Genomic DNA, 20,888 nt, shown 5'->3' on the forward strand with positions numbered 1-20,888 from the left:
AAACTTAAGTTGATCATGTTGGGAAAATTATTCATATTATTTAATATTTTTGAAATTGTTGTTTTCACTACATAAAGTCTAAGAAAGAAAATTAAGCTCATGTATACTTTGTGTCAGAAGAGGCAGGTCAGTGGGTAGTGTTTGCTATTTATTGTTCATGATACAGGTTTAGTTCTCCCTCAAGTACAACATGTGTGAGTGAGTATGATTTTGCGCTGATATAGCAATATTCCAGCAATATCAAGGCAGGGGACACCAGAAATCGGCTTCACACCTTGTATCAATGTGGGTAATCGAATCTGGGTTTTTGATGTGACAAGCCCAGGCTTGAACCAGTGGGCTACCACACCGCCCCAGTTCAACATGTGAAACCCACAGAATGTGTTCCGCATAGTGAAGTATGTGTGTGTGATGAGGAGAGGATGTCTCTATCTGGATACGCTTGTGTGTGTCCTTGTAGGATATGCCAATGCCTAAGAGAGTCAATATCTATATTCATCACTTCTTAAAAAGGATGTCTTGTAAACACAAATGATTCAAGGAATTATTGACAAATCCAGATTGTTTGCATGCTGTCTGTGTGGATCTGACTCCAAAAATTGTCACAAGAAAACATGTATGGAAAGTGTCCTAAACAGTTCTACTTCAAAATTTTACAATAATCAAAAGAATTATATACTTTTGACCAAAATTGTTAGCGTAATCTGAAAGGCACATTGCCTTAGGGTGGAACACTGTATCTTGCCAACTGGCAAAGATTAAATTACATTGTTTGCATTTTCTTTGGTAGTGTGCTGTCTGTATTATGTTGACATAGATGGAGGTCAGGTGCAATGACCTTCAACAGAGGTCTTCACCAATCCTATAGCCAAACATGAATTGTAAGAGCTGGGAAACTGTCCAAAACGATATAAGGACAGCAGCAGTCATCTCCAAATAGATTTGGGTGACAAAAGAAATCAGGAGTGGTCAGTCGAATAGTGTTTGGGGGTAAACAGCATCTAGCTACAGGTGGTAGCTGTGGTTTGATGGACACTCTTTCAGTTTAATCTGTACCCCGTTGTGGTGAAGAAAGGGGATAATTTAACTGTGTTGGAGGGCTGAGAAATGTAGCAGATTCAAGATGTCGTCTTGATTTGATTTTTACCTTGTCACCTGGTGTCCTATGATGGAGGAGGGATTGAGTTTCATGTTGAGGTTTTTTAGTTCCATGCATTGGAATCTCCAGGATATTTTGTTTAACAATTAGTGAGTGAGTTTGGTATAATCAGAATATCAAGGTATTGACATTAACTTAACTTTGATCAATTTCATTAAATTTAAGTTTCTGTTTAGAAGTCTGATAACACCCTGGTAGTAATCAGGGTGCCTGTAAACCTCCCCTCTCTGGGCATCTGGCATAGCACTTAATTTATCTTGGCATCTAAATATGAGAACTTGAGTCAAATCAGGTCTTGGCTTCCAATTTAAGAACTCTTGGGTCACATCAGTGTACACAGCTGGTACAAGTAAATTAGACTGGGATTTTCACATAGAATGTGTGGCCATGCGTGCTCATTATCTATGAGAGGGACAGTGTGGTTAAAGCATTCGCTCGTCACGCCGAAGATCCGGTTTCGATTCCACACATGGGTACAATCTATGAAGCCCATTTCTGGTGTCTCCGTCGTGATATTGTTGGAATATTGCTAAAAGCAGTGTAAAACAATATTCACTCACTCATAATCTTAGAGATAAATATTTTATTGATTTGTTGATAAACATTTCACGGGATCCAGCATACAACTTCACATGGCATGATTTCTAGCATACCAAAAAGGGGGCTTGCACCCTCAGTAGTTGTACCATTTGGCATAGTTATATTCAAAGTTAAAATATTTTTCACCAACTTAATGTACGCTGTGTTGGCTGTCTCACTGACGTGACACGGGATATCACACTGGAAAATAGCTTCAATGCCTTAGTTCACATCAGGCGGTCAACCAAGTCATTTTTCATTTTTCACAACAGTCTCATTGTGTTATGGGCAATATTGACAATAACCTATGGCTTTTGTTCTCTGTTTACATTTCATACTCAACCCCCATTGTCAGATCAATGGGAAAGCTGCCACTGGGTGTATATATACACTAACACTATACCTGTCACACGTCCCTACACAAGGACTACACTAGGTGCTTTCATAAGGTGGGGAGGAGAAAGGAACAGCCAAGGATACTAATTTGCATATCTATACTTTCACTTTGATATCTTTTATCTTCTCAGGGATGATAGGGCAGAGCCCATGTAATACAGTTTAACAGTAGTGAACACATGACTTGTGAAGAATGAGGAAGGTTTATAGAAACAAAATCATAGATGGGTTATATTTCTGGTTTTCCTGGTGTGTTTTTCACAACATGTGAATTATATTAAGATAGACAGGGATTTCCATAAGCACAATGTTTCAGTAGGGCCTGGAGATGACATACACTTGGCCTTCACTTCCAATATTCAGGTTATCTGTAAACCTATGAAACAAAGTAGTCTTGTCTAATATATGTAATTGAAAGCTTCGTCCTTGAAACCAAATGAAATAATAAATCATTGTATGGAGAAAACAAAAATTAAAGGTTATGTTAAAAGTTTAATCACACCCTTAGGCACAGGAATTACGGATCAGTGAATTATACGTTAAGGAGAAAATGTTGTTTTGTAGGAAGACCTGTCATGTTTTGACAAATCAGTGTGTAATACAAGGGAAGATGGCATACAGTTTACTTGGGGTTGTGACAGTAATCAGTGGAGATTGAGTGTGATATTAAAGGCAGTTCATTTATGGTGTCAACATGAAAGAGATATGATAGATTGCAGACTGTATAGATATAATTACACCCCTTGCATCTGTTCATAGGCTTCAGCCCAGTAATGAGACGGGGAAAGGCGCTTTCTGAACGCAGTGAAATAAAAGCAACTGTCAACTGTCACATGCACAACTTTAAGATGACAAAGTAGACACAATTTATTGATGCCAACTTCTTAACATACTGTTCTAGCAACATTTCAGTATATACATGTCAAGCAAGACACCGGTGTAGGGATCCATACCAAAACGTGGCTATAACAATATATTAAACATGATGTCCATGAACTCTATCCACTTTGTCATCCGTCAACTTCTAAGAAATCCCTAGGAAACAATTGAAATTTGAGATGCCTTCATCTGGTTTATCCAGTGCCAAGACAGCAAAAGGTTCTTTCTGTAGGTTCTTTCTGATCTGATCTGGCAATTATCAACAGTCACCATAAGACACAACTTGTGAGATACCGTTTATATACGACAGATATATTTGTCCAGAATTTAATTGCCCATAACTAAGGGTGCATATAGCACACAAGTGCATATTATACGCGAATAAATAGGTCTTGTGTACATTGATCAATCGGAAGGGGTGCTAATTGGGATTGTTCACTGGCCAATATATTAGCAAATATCGCCGTGGGCGCTTATTACGTTGAATACGGTAACTCTTTTGTGTCTCTTGAAAAGTTATCATTTCCTTGAATCCAAATTTGTAAAAAATAAGTATGAAATTAAGATTACAGCTAATTGACAATATACTTCTTAGTGAACATATCTCACATACCACCATCATCATGCAATGAATGTGATGAAATATTTATTATCATTTCATATTGACCAATACCAATATTTCATCATTCCAAAATTAACAACTTATACCTACTAACAGTGCGTTAGATTAGAAAAGTAAACATACTACACAATTTTTGGTAGGAATATTTTGTGTGTTCAGGTGGGAACTTGTGTGTGAGTGACTGCCAGGAGATGTTGTCATACAAATAGTATTTAATACTGCCAAGGAACTGGGAATGTTCAGGTCCATTTCAAGTTATATACTGCCAGCAAAAGGTAAATGTTTTAATTAACTCAGTCAATATGAAATATTTCATTATCCCTATGACATGTTGAGTAGTATGCATAAATCATTTGTTATCATGACAGCACACCTGGCCTAGGTCTACCCATTAAGCTGGCACTGATCACCGATAAGGCCTTCGTGAGGTAGCATATAGATATCTATCCATGGAGGGTATTTCAAGTGGTCTAAGTAGTTGTTTTGACAATCAACAGTTTGCTGGGTTCATAATGCAGTTAATCACCTCGTTGTGTGGGGTAATTTTCACTTCACTTTGGGAGGTATGAAAAATGATCTGGCGTCATGATATTCCAACTATGTTAATTATGTATTTTGAAACTCATCTATATTATGAGCAGCTATGTTCTCTAGTCGTTATGAAATGATTGCACTTGATTGTAAGGTTGTTGTGTTAAATATGTAAGAGCCAGTGGGTAGTGTTTGCTTATTATGGTTCAAGATACAGGTTTAGTTCTTCCTCAAATACAACATGTGAAGCCCATACAATTCTCTGATATTTCAAAAAGGTTATAGAGTATATATTTCTAGTCTGCTAATTGTTATGCATTTCAGCTGCTAGGTAAATACTACAAACAGCTCCTAAAATGGCCATTCTGCTCTGACATAAGAAAAATGGTTTATCATAATTCAGTATAAGCCCATCTTCAAAGAGAAGTTCATAGATCATACAGTATTATGACCTAAAGCCAGACAAACAAAGCGATCTGATACAGCATATGTTCAATAAAAGCCTATCTTAAGTGAGGAAGTTTTAAGGTGATATATTACGATGATATAATGCCAGCCTGACATCCAGACCTATTATGACATTGATGGCTGAAGCATGACGCCATTCTCAGACATTAATTGAATGATATACTGAATATTTCGGTCCTGTTTTTTCTTGTCTTTTCATCCTTCTCTGTCAAACATTTCCTAGGTTAATGTAACACTTACTTCATGTCCCAACTAAGAAATGTTTATCATGCCCTGAAGAACTCGTGTGGGAGTGAAGCAGGTCTGCCTTAATAAGACAGATATAATGATATCCTTACAATATCTATTGACTTAGTCCTGGAGGCACAGCAGAGTATGTCCCTCATTGTGTCCTTCTATTGAGACCTTAATCTAATTATCAGAGTGTTTGTTTAACATGTCTCGGGTACCACACATATGACTAAGTGGAGATACCTGTTAACGATCTTTGATCTACCTACCTGTCCGGTAATTTGACACCTGAATTTCAGCAAGTGTCACTCTGACATTTACGTAGGTTTTATAGCAGTTAAAGTGAAATGTCACATGGTCACAGGTACACATACGTTTTTCTTACATTAACTTTCTGGCTGCTTTTGAGTGTATCCAAACAGAGGTCTTTATAGTTAAATTCCTTCCCTATCATCTGAGTTTATACATTCAACTATTGATGTCAGAGTAAGTAATTAGTGGTCACCTTAAAGGTAAAGTCATTTTTTTAATCTTTTTTGATACTTTTAAAGCAAGTTGTGCATCAACTGAGAAGTAATTGAAGTAATAGGTCGATGTGATTTTATTTTGTTGGGTTTTGTTTGACTTATAATACAAACATCTTTTAGATCAAATAATGAAGTATATATATATGCAGTTTGTGCCCTTAGCCACAAGTCACAGACTGTATATGTCGATTTATGTGTAGGACACTCTACAAATGGATCTGAAGCTAACCATTCCCTCATCACCTACTGTATGACACTGTTTTAGTGCCCCCATCACTTGGCAGTCCTACTTGATTGCACAGCTTGGTTACACTACCGTACTTATTCTAAAAATACAAACAGAGTAATATAATTACATGTCCAGCTTTTGGTTCATGATTCCATGACTACACAGAGAGGTCTTCAAATAGGCAATGTGCCTGCTGACCAATCAAAAATCTTTCCTGAAATAAAATATTGTTTGAACCACATTTCTAATCAGAGCATGGAGTAATTGTGCTTTACATACTTGTTTGAACCACATTTCTAACCAGAGCGTGAAGAAATTGTGCTTTACATACTGCTATCTTAGAACTGGTGATGATGATGATGACTGAGTGGGTCAAGTTGAAAGCCACTTTCATCAATATTCCAGTGGGGGGCGCCAGAAATGGTCTTCACACTTTGTACCCATATGGGAATTGAACCCGAGCCTTTGTATGATGAGTGAATGCTTTGACCACAAGACAAACAGGTCAGAAGTGTGTGGTGACAGTTGATGTTATTAGAATACTTATGGTATATGATAAGGTCCTACACAGGTGTGTATTGATGAGAACATCTGCCACCACAGGTAGTGATATGACTCACACTCAGCTTATCATACCACATATAGGTGTACCACACTGGACTTTCTGTACATATGTTTCATATTTTACAGTCATTAATGTGACAGTTTATTTTTCGTTTTATAGCTGTATAAAGTATAAAGGAATGTTTGTTTAGGAAACTTAAATTGAATACATATTTTTATAAAAATAGAATTATTTTAATCATATATATCTTATAATATTAGCTTGTCTTATGGAAATATGAATGATAAAGTTCTAATTAATAGTAACTGAAAGTACTATCAATGATAAATAGCACCTGTTATGCATGTTAAATGTTTTTATTCCTTATATGTGGAGTTTTTTTAAGAAATTGAAAATATTTATAGGTTATGATATATGAAGCTGTTCAGATTTTCTAGAGAGAAAAAAACCCAGCTGGTTGACTCAAAGTTTCATTTCTACCACCTTCATTTCATGGACATGCATGATGGCCATTCATTCTCAATGCTCTCTGAGTGATGGCAGAGCTCCCCTTAGAGCACACATGCTCAAGGAAAACATGCATTTTTTAAAATGGCATGCCTCTCACATTAGTACTTACTTACTTACTTACTTTGGAGATTTAACGTGCGCTTTCCGACTGATGCGTATTTCGCACACGGGCCCGGCCAGGCCATTTAATGTGTTTCCGAAAGGGGCGAAGGTGGTCTGTGCAACCCAAGAGGGGGGTTTTAGGGGTTGCTTATATAGAATTTGGGAATTTTGAGATTTGGAATAGATGCCGATGGGATTGGGGAGGAGAACTAAGGGAGCTGGGTATGGTGGATGTTTGTTTGTTTATGTGATTTTGATTTGGTAGGTCACATTAGTTGAAAAAAATCATACTAATAATGAATTGATTTTGGCCTAGGGCATTAACACCTATGAGGTCAACTTAACAGCTGACATACTGTAATCACATGCCATCTAAGAGGGCACAGAGTTGATTGACAGCTGTGTCTGTGAGCTGGCCCATATATGACAGGTGCCCTACATCTTCTTCAGAACGTTGACAGTCTATGATTGTCACTTGATTGATTTATTGACATCTTCTTGTTAATTCTGGTAATCATTATCTGGATGTGAGATCTCTAACAATTGTTCTTCGCGTGTCCACCCTAGACCCTGTCCTAAGTAAAACAGGTCACAATTGTAAAAAGATTTCAAAGTAGAATGAGACATACCAGAATTAGCTGATGGGATCTTCAATTGGCTGGATATTTTCATGGAAAAGTCATAATGGAAGAAATCAGACTTTGAATTCAATTCTTGTCCTCCAGATAAAAATTGACACTATATTATTGTGTTATGTGTACATTAGGTTTAAAACATGTGATAAAACACTGTGACACTTATGGCTAAAGGATACTTTATCCATGTTTGTTTTATGTAAGTAAATATACAGAGCTCCAGATAAGCTTTTGGTGTTGTGGGTATTTTACCCATGCATTTTAAAATCATTGGGTATCAGTAATTCTATCTGGGTATTCAAATTTCTGTTACCCACTAGTTTTTACACATGTGGGTATTTAAGTTAAATATTTAAAAAACACTATTCATCTAGTCCCTGCAAACTGGTGTCGTGTGGGTTCGAGAGCTTTATAGGACTCAGAAATACCACGATACTTCCACAAGAAAGTGTGATGGCAAATGATCATGATGTAACTGTCATCGTGGGGTTTGGCAAGGTTGACGGAATGCCTGTTTATAATTTCAAAATAAGTTGCTGATTTGCTAATAGAATATGCAGGGTTACTTCACAATATTTTGATGATACATGTATGCACAAGTTTTATTTTTGTAGCGTATCTGTTATGTTCGATGCGTATTTGATACGCTTGGATTTTATTTTACTGCATATTTCTGCTTTTCTGATGCGTATTTTACGCAGATACGCAGCTTATCTGGAGCTCTGATATATACAGCCTAACATACACCTGAACATATCAAACATTCATACAAACGTGCAGAAGCACTTTACTTTTATGGATTTGTAATTAATGCTTGAGGATGTTAATTGTGTGTCTGTCTGAAAAGGAGTTTCCTTGTTAAAGGAAATAACATTGTGTGAATATTTACAGTTGAGAATTATTCTGATACATACATTACTTCCGTATGAGAAACAAATTTCTTTTGAAATTGTGGAACAATAAATTTGGGACATGGTTTAAATGGGTTAGAGCACTGGGACCTTGGTTTCTGATCATTAAAATGGTTAGCTAGAGCTCTGAAACTAACCATTTCTACAATCAGACACCAGGTCCTTGTGCCCTAACCTATTTAAGCATGATGGAGAGTATAGTTTATGAATGAAGATAACTTTGAAAGAAACTATCCTCATTACTTCAATGATCGACCCTTTAAGAAAAAGATAACAATATTTCATTCCTTAAACCATCCTTAAATGGAGTCCAAATGAAGACTGAATGCTCTTTTATTATCATCTGACATGTGACATCACAGCCACTGTTGTGATCAGGTATTTCCGTGAGTGAAAGCCATGATTCCAATCATCTTGGCGCCATTGTCTCCAGCAGACATGGGTGATATAGCTCCTTATCCACTCACAAACTATGCTGTTATTTTCCATTCATCAGGGATCATTCATTGTGTCCCTTTGAATGCCATTGATATTGTTTTACATGAAGATTGGTCTAGAGGGTTTATGTACAAGGCAACAACAGTAATTTAGAGTCTGCCCTATTGGCCTAATGATGTTCCAGTCAAGATATCTTAAGGAGTGATTTGTTCTGGCATAACTCAGTCATAATTATGATAATGATGTCATCATTAGGGTACTTATTCACTTAGAAATCTGTGCAAAAAATGTATGTCATTTGTGATTGTCTTACGGTAGATCCTTTAGCATGTATAATCCCCTAGAATGAGTGAGTATGGTTTTACTCCAATTTTAGAAGTCTTTCTATAATATGATGGCAGTTGACACCAGAAAGGGGCTTAACTCATTGTATCCGCTTCAATCTCGAGGCTTCTGAAAGCCCCTCATGCGTAAAGAACACACATCATCCAAGCAGTAAAGTAAAAGTTCCCATCTTTTAACTGTTTGAGGCAGATTAATTAGCTGTATCAGTTTACAAATACATGAATCCTGTCCACAGTTTCAAACAGGAATGATAAAACACTTGTGTGATTTTTCTGGCTATCATAAACCACTGATACAGTAAGCCCTCAAAATGGTTCCTCGATGTTGTGTCTGTTTTCATGAAGAACTTCATGTGGCCTTATCCGTGGCTGCGAAGTCGGACAGCATGAGAGTTCAGTGGGGGAACATGCGGCATATCACAGATAGCTCAAGTGTTAGGAGTTGCTTTTCAAACAGTGCAAGATTAGATTAAACGACAGACTCTATGTGACAAGTTTTTCTCAAAGCAGCAAATGTTTGTTGCAACAACGACTTTTGTTGATTTTTCTGGTTGCTGATGACCTTCCATTTGTAAAAAAAAATAATTTTCTGCTGAATTAATGTCATTGTATCATGTCAATATGTATCAGTGATGAATTCAAAATTTAATTTTGACAAATTATGATATAGCCAAATCAGGTCAATGTGCGCTTCAAAATATATTTTTATCTGGGCAAACCCTTATGCATGCCAAATACGAAATGAGGTGAAGTGTTGGAGAGTGATGCACTTCTGTAGGAACTGTGTAAACGGTCACGTTCTTCAGAACAAACAGTATGACCTTCAGCAAGGAAATGAAAAGGCAAATAGTTTATTTTGGGTTGCTCTAATGGGAGAATCGTAAACTATGGGGTCAGTTCAAGGTAATCGATATTAGAAAGAACAGGTTCAACTTTGGATACAAAGAAACTTTACAATACAATTGACTCACCCCAGAAGTGAATGTGCTCAAACAGTAACAAGGGAAATCTTTTAAAATAGTGCGAAATGTTGAAAATATATATGTATTATTCCTTGCTCTGCTGATTTGTATATTGATTCAGTATTGCGTGGTTAGTTTCTAATTACCCAGTGAATACCAGATGTGGTTTTACTGATGGTGGATAATGAGTTGACTCATTTGTTTTCTGTTTTTTTCAAATGTTTTTTTTAATCTGTGACATCTGACAACCAAAACTCTAGTTGACTGAATAATGTCATGGTAAGAAGATGTGTTTTGAACGTGTTCATATCTATTAGCTGTGGATTTTTCTATGACTGAAATATAACCGGTTCTGTCAACAAAGTAATATTATGGAAAAAAATGCCTCAGTTTGTTATATGTACCATTCTAGTGTGGCATTTGGATTAGCAGTGTGTGACCTCAGCCTGGCAGTAGTTAACAATATAAGCCACATTGCTGCAGGACTGCCACGATTTTACCATTCACAGAAGGTGTTAATATTTTGTACATGACAAGATACTAAGCCCTCGTATTACATTGTATACGCTTAGCCCTGAAATAAGACACTAATACATGGGTTAAAGGGGGATGGTTACAATCTACAGGTGACCTGTAACCTTATTTTGAGGCTGAGTAAGCAGAAATTAGCAATTCTTTTTATTATACCTACTCAACTTCTTCTGTTATGATCTGTTAGGTATACAAATGACGTGAGGTAAGACAGGGTTAGGTTCTTGGTCCTTGTGGTTTTATAGTGAGGTGTGATAGTTAATTTATCTATAAGTTTATGTGTGAGGGTTCATGCCTAAAGCGACCATCTCCATGGTCTGGTGGAAGAGTGTCCACTCGAAGAGCGGAAGGCCGGGGGTTCGATCCTCGGCTGTGTCATACCAAAAGATGTTAAGAGATTGTACTTGTTGTTACCTTGCCTGTTGCATAGCATTAAGGGGCTAAAACAAGGACTGGTCGGCTCGAAAATGGTTTTCTTTGTCTGGGTGGGGTATTCATGATAAATTGTGGCATGGTATCACTATAATGGCTGGCACTAAAAAATCGGCTGGACTAGTACAAGCAGCCACACACACACACACATGTGCATGCATGTCGCTATCTAAACGCAATAGTCTTGAATGCAATGTTAAACCCCATTTCACCTCACTTCACCTCATGCCTAAGGTGTCAATGTATTGCAAAACCTATTATAGGATTGACAATGTCTAGAAAACTTTGTTCAATATATAATAATATCAATTCCACTAATAAGTCTAAATATCAATAAAATCTACTGAATAAAGCCTGTTTTACAATGACTTACAAATCTGGGGGTCCAGGTGACCCCAATAATTAATTTCAAGGGTTATTACAGGAAATATGAGGGCCCTGTAATGTAGTACTGTAAGGAATTTGATGCAATGAATATTATTGTATGACCATTCTATACACTTGTGTGTACTTGATTTACATTTTTCCCTCATGTAAAACCTGTTATGTAACTAAACAACTTTTTTTTTAACGATGAATGAGACTTTACAGATGTTAGATAACCTACGAACCCAGAACACACTTTCAAAACCATGAATCATGAAAAAAAGTAAGCACAAGTCTCTATACTATCCAGAACCTAGGGGAATGAACACATGTCTCCTGTCATCATGACAAATTGTTTTAACTTTTCCCCCTTTCCAAATATATCAACTTAAATGTCCTTTGCTTAGTGTCACCCAACATCTACAGGGGTATTTGACTACATGTTGTAAAGTGAATCTGTACACTTTGATGTGGAGGACCTTCAGGTGACTTGAAATAAGATGAGATGACTGTGCACACATAATGGCCTTTTAATCCTCTGGTGGCAGGACTCTTTCCTGTTTCATGTCAGGGGCTGTTAATAGTGGGAAGCCAGTTTGGTGCTGCGCCATCAAAATAGATGTTTGCGTGTTCTTTTATGGGAGACGGTTATGTGTGTGTTGGTGTGTGTGTAAACTTTGTGAGAGCAGGATGGAATAAAGTTTGTTTTACTACATGCAACTACATAAATTATTTGTGAAGTTACTTACTTGTGTTTAATTTTCTGTAATAAACTGTAATATTGTTGTAAGGTAATTTGTTACATGAATATGTTACTGTTACTCAGAACTAAGTGTAGTATTATTGGAAGTGTCAACTGAGGAAACACCGATTTATTGCAATATTTCTATCCTTCTACTTCAGTTTGTTTAGTACCACATGTATTTGGGCTGGGACTGGTAACTCACATACTTGGGTACAGAGAAGAACCATGGTATCCACAGGACTACCCAGACCCGTGGTTATGGGATATATTGTTTCATGTCAAAAATGTTCTGGAAATATATGGTTACACTACAAGTCACTAATGTTCCCATTTCTTTCTGACTATGCACCCATTCCTTCTGACTTTCATATGTTTGAATAAAGATAAAACTTCCATCAACTTAGGTGTATGCATGACCATATCGTTTTATATGTGTATGTCAATACATTTTGTCCAGGGCTACATCAAAATATTCACAATCTGACATTTTGTGCCTTTCTCTTGAGACCTACAGCGGGTACCAGGGTAGGGTCGGGTTATAGGGGGGTGGGAACCCAGGTAGTAAATTTGGACTCGTCCCAGCCCTAACATGCATGACACCAAAATAGATAACATTGTCAGGATGATGAAGTGATCACTGACAAAATGTGAAAAATGTTTGATTCTTGTTTGAAGAATAGGTCTTCAGCAACCCGTGCTTGTTGTAAGAGGCGACTCGGCTTATCGTAAGAGGTGACTAACGGGATCAGGTGGTCATGCTCGCTGACTTGGTTGAGGCATGTCATCGTATCCCAATTGCGTGGATCGGTGCTCATGATATCAATCATTGGATTGTCTGGTCCAGACTTGAATATTTACAGACCGCTGTCATATAGCTGGAATATTGCTGAGTGTGGTGTTAAGCAACAAGCAAACAAAACAAAGTGTCTCATACACATGAAAGGTTTAAATTCAAGCATATACACAACATATACACAGTAAATGGCCAGGACAAAAAAAAATACAAGTTTGGTATACCCACGAGTTCGTCATAAGCGTGTTCATTATAAACATAGTTTACTGTACTTCCACACTGGCACTAAACCACAAGACTTTCAAATCTCTAGTTAGTGTTAGCAGTGACCTCATTATTAGTTAGCATGTGCAAGGAGACCAAGTAAATTTCTGAATTTTTGGTAAATGAATTTAAATATTGGAAATATTTGAAAACTTCAGACAATTTGCATTTAATTCAGTCATTACTGATTGTGATTGAAGTTGTTGATTAAATGTTAGTAATATTTCAGTTTAAATCATTCCCACTTTGGTCTATATTTTATATAACATATATACACGTGGCAACGTTATTTCCATTTATAACACCTACGACATTGGATGTTTTGTGTCATCGTGACTAGTATCCCTCGGCATGACAGGAATTCAAGTCCTGAAAGCATGGACTGCCGTGTTCTTCCCCCTGTGAATGAATGTGGGTGGAAGATAAGACGCTAAATGACATGTAGGTGTAGAGTCACTTACTTGCCTCATTGAACGAGCAGTTTGGGTCATTCGTGTTTACTGGATCGAGGAATTGTATGGCCTGACAACTCATCAATGTCCAATGGCTTTTGATAAGATCTTGCTATGAGCTGGTGCGTAAATTGGAATGAATTTCATGTCAGGGTGTTATTTTTGCATAGGTGTAGGCATGTTTTAGTTAGATTGGAAAGAATATATTTTCTAATTGATATGCATGAAGTTATGCAGTATTATATGGAATGTGTTAATAACAAATTATTATATTCTTTAAAAAGGATGTTATAAAGTTGTTTAATAATAATGATTTAATTGTTGAGTAAATAATGTTGATATCCTATTTCCATTTGTAGTGTGGTTGAGTGGGCCTTGTGGTCAATAGGTCTTCAGCAACCCATGCTTGTCGCAAGAGGCGACTTACTGGTTTGGGTGGTCAGCAGTGTTTAAAATAATTTTAAAATCTAATAGGACAGTCGGGCAGGTGACCTATATAAGTGTTGCCTGATGCTCTTCAAAGTAACCAGTCTCCATTCAGGCATTATAAATATTGAAAAATCGTAAAAACTAAGAGACAAATCACAGCTTGATTCAGTTGAAATAATACAAAGAATTACTACAATCACAAGGAGTTATAATAAAACTGAATACATAAGTAGTCTTAAGATTATCTGCCAGACAGTCAGGCAGGTGGAGGAGACTTTCATGCAGTATGACAGAAATGCTAGCAGACACGGCAGGCAGACGGGCAGGCAGGCAGTAATTTGGGACACTGGTTGTTAGGCTCACTGACTTAGTTGATGCATGTCATAGTATCCCAATGGCGTAGATAGATGCTCAGCTGGACTATTGGCAAGTTCGGCGTTACACAACAAACAAACAAAACAAACAATAGTGGTCAATATGTTGGATCCTCATGCCGAGTTTGATTCCTACATGGGTACCTAGATCACCTCTGCCTTCATTTTGCTAGAAGCAGCATAAAACCTTATTAAATCATTCATCCAATATTCATTAAAACAAAAAAGATCAATTTAGAATTTGGAAAAACAATAAAATGTACACGTAAACAATACATTCGCAGTTGAAGTCAGTGACATTATACAGGGTGGCACCACTTTCACTGACATACTGCCATTATCAAGCACATCAAGACATCAAATACTGTCATCCATCACATCTATCTCATTAAGATCGGCCACAGCTAATAATTATCCATAGGGTGTTCAGCATTAGCCTTGCTATCTATATCTGTGGTGGTAGTACTGATAGTACTGTTCCTTGTTTTGTTGAGTGACAAGTCTGACAAAGTCTGGACTAACAAGGTTGCAAGAGTTGTGTCCCTTGATGTGTTCAACATCGCTTACTCTTGAAGACATTTGCATTAGAAAATCTTTCAGATATTCTTTTTTAACATGTAATGGGTATGTTTCTCAGCAGGATAAAGCTAACAGATAAAAACGATATCCATTGGGGTCATATGCAGATAGAGATGCATGTATGAAAGGTCAAGATGGGTCATCGCCCTTGTCATTCGGCGATCGAGTCAGAATTAACCGTTTGGAATCTGGAGAAACTCCTGGGATAATTGCTCTCATTATCAAAAGAATAGATTAGTATACTGAAAGACTGTCTAACTGAGACGTACCATAATCAAAAGGCATTTTACAAGTTTGGGCAACTTGGAGATGTAAATTGCGAAACAATTTAGCGAGGACACTAGCCTAGCAGGATCAGTTTCCACAGCTGTGGTTATAGACGTCTGCAGCTTGGATCGTTTTCCAAAAATTAACACAGTTGGATTTGGCCATAATATGTCTGAATTGTTACCTTGTTTGATTTTGTCACTGTGTGTTATTTTGCCTATATGTAGTTACACAATTGTATAAGAAACAGGTTTTAGTTGGAACTATATTGACTGGTGTCACTGTCCAGCTGACACATCACTGACCTTCTGATGTAATATATAATTATGCGCTTATTCCAGGAAAACTTGCAATGTTTTGGTAAAGTTTGTGAGAGATTTCGAACACAGAATTGAAGAATGACATTTCAAGCTAAAGAGGTTATCACGCTTGTGTGTTTGGGATGGTAAATATCCTATATTAGGACTAAACACTATGTATTTAGCTTTCCAGGGCTTGCTAAATCAATGTATATTCTTAATACAGGATATTTACCATCCCAAAACACACAAGGGTGATACCTTTACGACTCTATGTCCATGACTATGTCTTTTAGATGTGTTTGCAGTTATCAATTGTACCAACTTAAAAGAATGCGAGTAATAGTTTCCATCAATATTCTTACACTCAGCTATCTATTCCAGCTGTGGGGAACCTGAAGCAGTACAGTAAAGTGACTGACCACCATGTCGCACGCCATGGGTTCGACTGCTACATGTTCACCCCAGACTCCCGCCCTCACTGCATCAAGGACTGCTACACACTGGCCGATCTCACCCCGACCAAGATCCTACGCGGCGCCGATATCTACAGAAAGGATGGACTCTGCAGCTCCAATCTCTTCAAGCTGTGGCCAATCGTTCTCAACGATCACAAAGTTGAAAGCCCACAACTTAGCATGTTACGCAGGGTAAGATATGATATTTTTAATCAAATCTATGCTTTTCTTTTTGTCTTGAGAATGTAGGGTTTCTATGTTTAAAGTGATTCATTTTGACGAGTATTGTTTTCTAAATCACATTCAATTATTGAGGCTGAGGTCATGAAAAGTTATTAAAATGTGTCTCATCATCTTCTTATGTCAAATAAAACATGACAGGTGAACAAAAGGAAATTAGGACAATAAATGTGTTAATTTGACATAGGTCCTGTGAATGTCAATTTGGATTTTAATAGAGGAGGGGCTATGTGTTCTATTTGATGACTGAAAAAGAAATAAGGGGAAGAAAAATCAATGTGGCATGGTTATTTTAAAAAAAGATTCTCATGAGAAATTTTCTTTTATTTCATGACGTATGGAGCTCCATATAACCTGCGTATTTGCCTAAAATATGCAAAATAAATCACCATAACCCAATTAATTGGGAGTTGTTTACCTACAAATATGCATGAAACATTGGATAAAAGAGACAATAGTATAACAACACTGTGTGTAATACCCACTGTAGCCTTTTCAGCTTGTGTACCGATGTTGACACACATCCTTATGTACTGATCGATTGCAGGCACCATCTATTCATCAACTCTACTGCAGTGAATAATGCACAGAAGTGCTACGTCTCACTTCTTGCAGCTGAGACATGTATCGCTGTTGTGAGGTTATGTGATGTATGACAGACTTGGGACAGAACATGAACATAAGAAAATTAAACGTTTCCTAAAACCACCTATTCAGCAGAATTATTTTTAAAATGTCTACTCGTTGGTCAAAAATACCCAATAGACTGGACCAAATATATTGACAACCCAAAGAAAACAGACAAATACCCTTGTGAATGAGTGAACATTTGAGTCAATACTCAGCGGCTTTAAGACTCATCTGTAGCCCTGGGCCTCATGGTCATGGAACTCAGTAAAAATCTGAGTGACAGTGAAACATCTCATCTTGACAGCATTGTATTTTCACAATAAGAAAAACATTGGTGGAACACTTATATGTAAAGGCCACCTGCAAGTTGCCTTGAAACCAAATATTTTTTATGGCTTTAATGATCAGTTGTCTCAAACATTTACAAAGTCTTTGGATACAGTTAAGCAAGATTAGACTATGGTCTCATATAGTCCAAGACAGATTACATCTGAAGGACTTATGTTTTCTAAAAACTATTCATGTTATTAACACCACTTATCTGATTGTGGTGTTTACCTGTCTGATTTAACTAATGGTGTCTACCCCTGTAAAACAGTAAGTGTTTAAGTTGAAAATACTCCTGTTACACAAAAAAACATGTAATTGGTTCGTTTCACCATTTTACTTTTTAGTCATGTTGATTCACAGTTGTACATTTCGTAATCTATTTGTAAATTCCAGGATCGGACGGGTCCATCGTGTAACAAAGGCTACAAGGTCCTCAAGATGCCTGAGTGTCGGCGCACGATACATGAGTTTGACCTTGAGGACAGCAACAAGGTTGAAGAAGAAGGGATAGATTATTTCTGCGAACCCTCAGTCGTCCAGATTGATACATCGGGGGTCGGCTTCCAGAGAATGTCGTCATTCCGTGACTCCCTACGAGAATCTGATGCCAAGAAGAAGAAACGAAGAAGAACCGTTTCTGGTGTGCCAGAGAACTTGTTGTATGAAATCAGTGAGTTTGAACGAAAGAAACGAAACACTTTTGACAGTGCTCCGCGAGACAGACCAAGAGCTTACAGTTTTGATGACCTAGATGCTAAGACTAAAACTGAACGAGATGAAATCCTTGCACAGTATTTTGATGAAATTGATGCAAAATATGAAGAAATGCTTGAAGAAGAAACTGCACAGAAAGAACCCAAAATACTAAAATTCTTACCCTGTAGACGTTCAAGGTCCCTCCCGCGATGTGTAAAAATGTCTCATCGTAGTATCGAGCGATTTCAGCAAGGCAGTTCAACGGGAAGTTACGCCAGTACACTGAGTCTCGCGAGTGAGAACTCAACTGGTTCAAGGTTTTCCCGTTCAACGAAGCGGTCCAGCATCATCAGCAACAAGATTAAGTCCCTTGTCAGCGCTGGGAATGCTAGACTGCGACAAAGACCGAAGTCACTCGACCTAGATGCCATCGAACTCTGCCCAGACAACAAGAAGAAGACAAACTTGAGAAAAACAACATCTCCTAGCATGCCTGCAAATATTGAGCAGACGACATCTTCCACAGACAGTGTAGTGGGACCTGGGACATACTACTATTTTGAGAGTAACACTATTCCACGAGCTCAAGCTAAGAAATACGACTTCCCATGGGAGAGTCTGCCTAAAGATTGGACCACTTCAGTGAAACTCCGGGAAATAAATAAGAGGAAGTCAATGGAAGAACGTAATTCTTCTTCAGGTAAGACATCAAACAGCACTGTGTGTACATGACTGTTATGACTGTGCCAACATTCCACTGAAAGTTCTGCAAGAGCCTGTTAATGATATGCATGTAGCCTTTTTTAACTATTTCTGTCAACAGTTGTGTTAGACAACTATGATTTATGAGAAAACACAAGTTTATGAATAACAACTTCCGGTTTAATCATTAGTTAAATATAATTTATTCAAATGCATGTTTTCTTTACAAGAACATCTGATCGACCAACAGAATAATTTCACTCCACAACTTTACTGATTGATTTCTTTCTGTCGGGATTTGTCATATAAACAGTTTATTTTTACACGTGTCGCTCAACAAAAGGTTTCACAAAATATTACCTTCCATTTGTGTATGTTGAAGGAAAATAATTAAAACCGACAACGACTTAGAATCAAGCACCTGCTTCAATTGTGTATCGTGTAGTCTCCCACCGACTCACACAAATATCAATTGCACATTCCACCTCATGTCAATTGGATTATGTTAATCTGCATAATTTATAGCAAAGTATGCCATGCATCTTTCATCTTGCTGTACACAGAAACAGTTACAGTAATCCTAATCTGACACACAGGATTAAGAACAGCTTAAAGGATTTGACAAATTAGTCATTAACTCTAATCCCAGGGGTAGAGGCCCAGCATGGCAAGTAAGTGATTTAAGGTCCTAGTTCCCCTGGCTGTCAGATCAGGTGGACCAGATGCAGTAATGAGTTCACACATTCCATGCAGCCTCAGCTCATTGTGCACATTCATCATTTGGAAATTATCTTTTTATTATGTTTTGTGTATCTGAAGCATATTCGTAAATATTCAACAGGCTTAATAGATGCCTTTTTGGTGAGTACGTCTGAAAAGGACAATATTTTAGGTATTTATTTTTCCCATATTTTACAATTTGACCTGTTATACACCCTTCCAATTCTGTTATCTGAGAAGATCATGTGAAAATACTTTAAATATTTCATCCAATTTTGTAAGTTGAGTTACATTCATGGATTTTTTACTTTGAAGGGAGGACTATTGTCTGTTATGTTAAAACATTATTTGTAGTTTTTATCATCTACCGATGGCCCCCGTGGTCTAGTAGTAGAGCGTTCGCCCCTAGAGCGAGGGTCCAGGGTTTGATCCCCGGCCGTGTCATACCAAAAGATGTTAAAAGATGGTACCCTGTCTGGTGCTCGGCATTAAGGGACAAAAACAAGGACTGGTCGGCTCGGAGTCAGTACACTGTGTCTGAGTTGGGTATTCATGTTAAACTGCGGCATGGTATCTCAGTTAGCTAGCACGATAAATCGACATCACTCCAGACAAGTATTAGCAGCCACACACACACACACACACACACACACACACACACACACACACACACACACACACACACACACACACACACACACATGCATGCACGTCACTATATAAGTGCAATAATCACAATTTCACCTCACCTCACCTGGCAGGACTATTATTTGTTATGTTAGAAAATTGTTTGTTGTTTTGTCATCTACACTGAGCAAACTGGTTTGATGGTTATGTGATCATGATCAGTACCTTGTTATCTCAATCCCTGGTGTTTCCATGTTTTTAACTTCTTTTCTTTCTTCTTTCATCTTATATTTTTACCAACGTTTGATCATTTAGAACATTACTTTTGTCAAATACCTTAACAGATTGTGTATGTAAATACCAAGGAACCCAGATGTATAAACTATAGGTTGTGACATTACGATATCATACCCATGCTACACAGACCTTCCCTGAGGATTCCAAGATGATTGATCCCATAATTTATTGATTTCAATAGTGGTCATTTGATGTGTATAACAGAAAATCAAGTAATGCATTAAGTGTACTAACTAAAGACTTGACAGTGCTGAGAGATTTGATTGATCATATTCTATTTTGACAGACCATGTTCATAATGCCACAAATCAAACATGCTTTCAGACAAGATAAAGTACTTATAAATTATTTCGAGAAATGCTTCATGGTAACCAGCGTGACACTCTGTACATTATGTTTACAGGTGCCTGGAGTGCTAGTGGGAGCAGCAGCAATCGTCAGTCACTGGATTCCGCCAAGTCCAGTATGCCATCATCCACATCTCAATATTCTATAGGGAAGGATTCTGGCAGAGACTCTCCTTCTATCACTGATGACAGGTGAGCCACTTATTAAACAAGAGCTGTTTA

At 37.5% G+C, this 20,888-nt stretch overlaps 1 protein-coding gene across 1 annotated transcript in view; it reads left to right on the plus strand.

Moving 5' to 3' along the window:
* Positions 1-20,888, plus strand: part of LOC124141455 (serine-rich adhesin for platelets-like) — a 67,872-nt gene that overhangs the window by 40,998 nt on the left and 5,986 nt on the right. The window contains exons 2-4 of the mRNA XM_046509480.2: positions 16,004-16,269; positions 17,671-18,673; positions 20,723-20,858. Coding sequence (XP_046365436.2) covers positions 16,004-16,269; positions 17,671-18,673; positions 20,723-20,858 — 1,405 coding nt within the window. The remainder of the gene's footprint in view (positions 1-16,003; positions 16,270-17,670; positions 18,674-20,722; positions 20,859-20,888) is intronic.

Source organism: Haliotis rufescens, unplaced genomic scaffold (genome assembly GCF_023055435.1).
Source record: "Haliotis rufescens isolate VD_foot unplaced genomic scaffold, xgHalRufe1.0.p SCAF_26, whole genome shotgun sequence".
In the NCBI taxonomy this organism is placed as follows: Eukaryota; Metazoa; Mollusca; class Gastropoda; order Lepetellida; family Haliotidae; genus Haliotis; species Haliotis rufescens.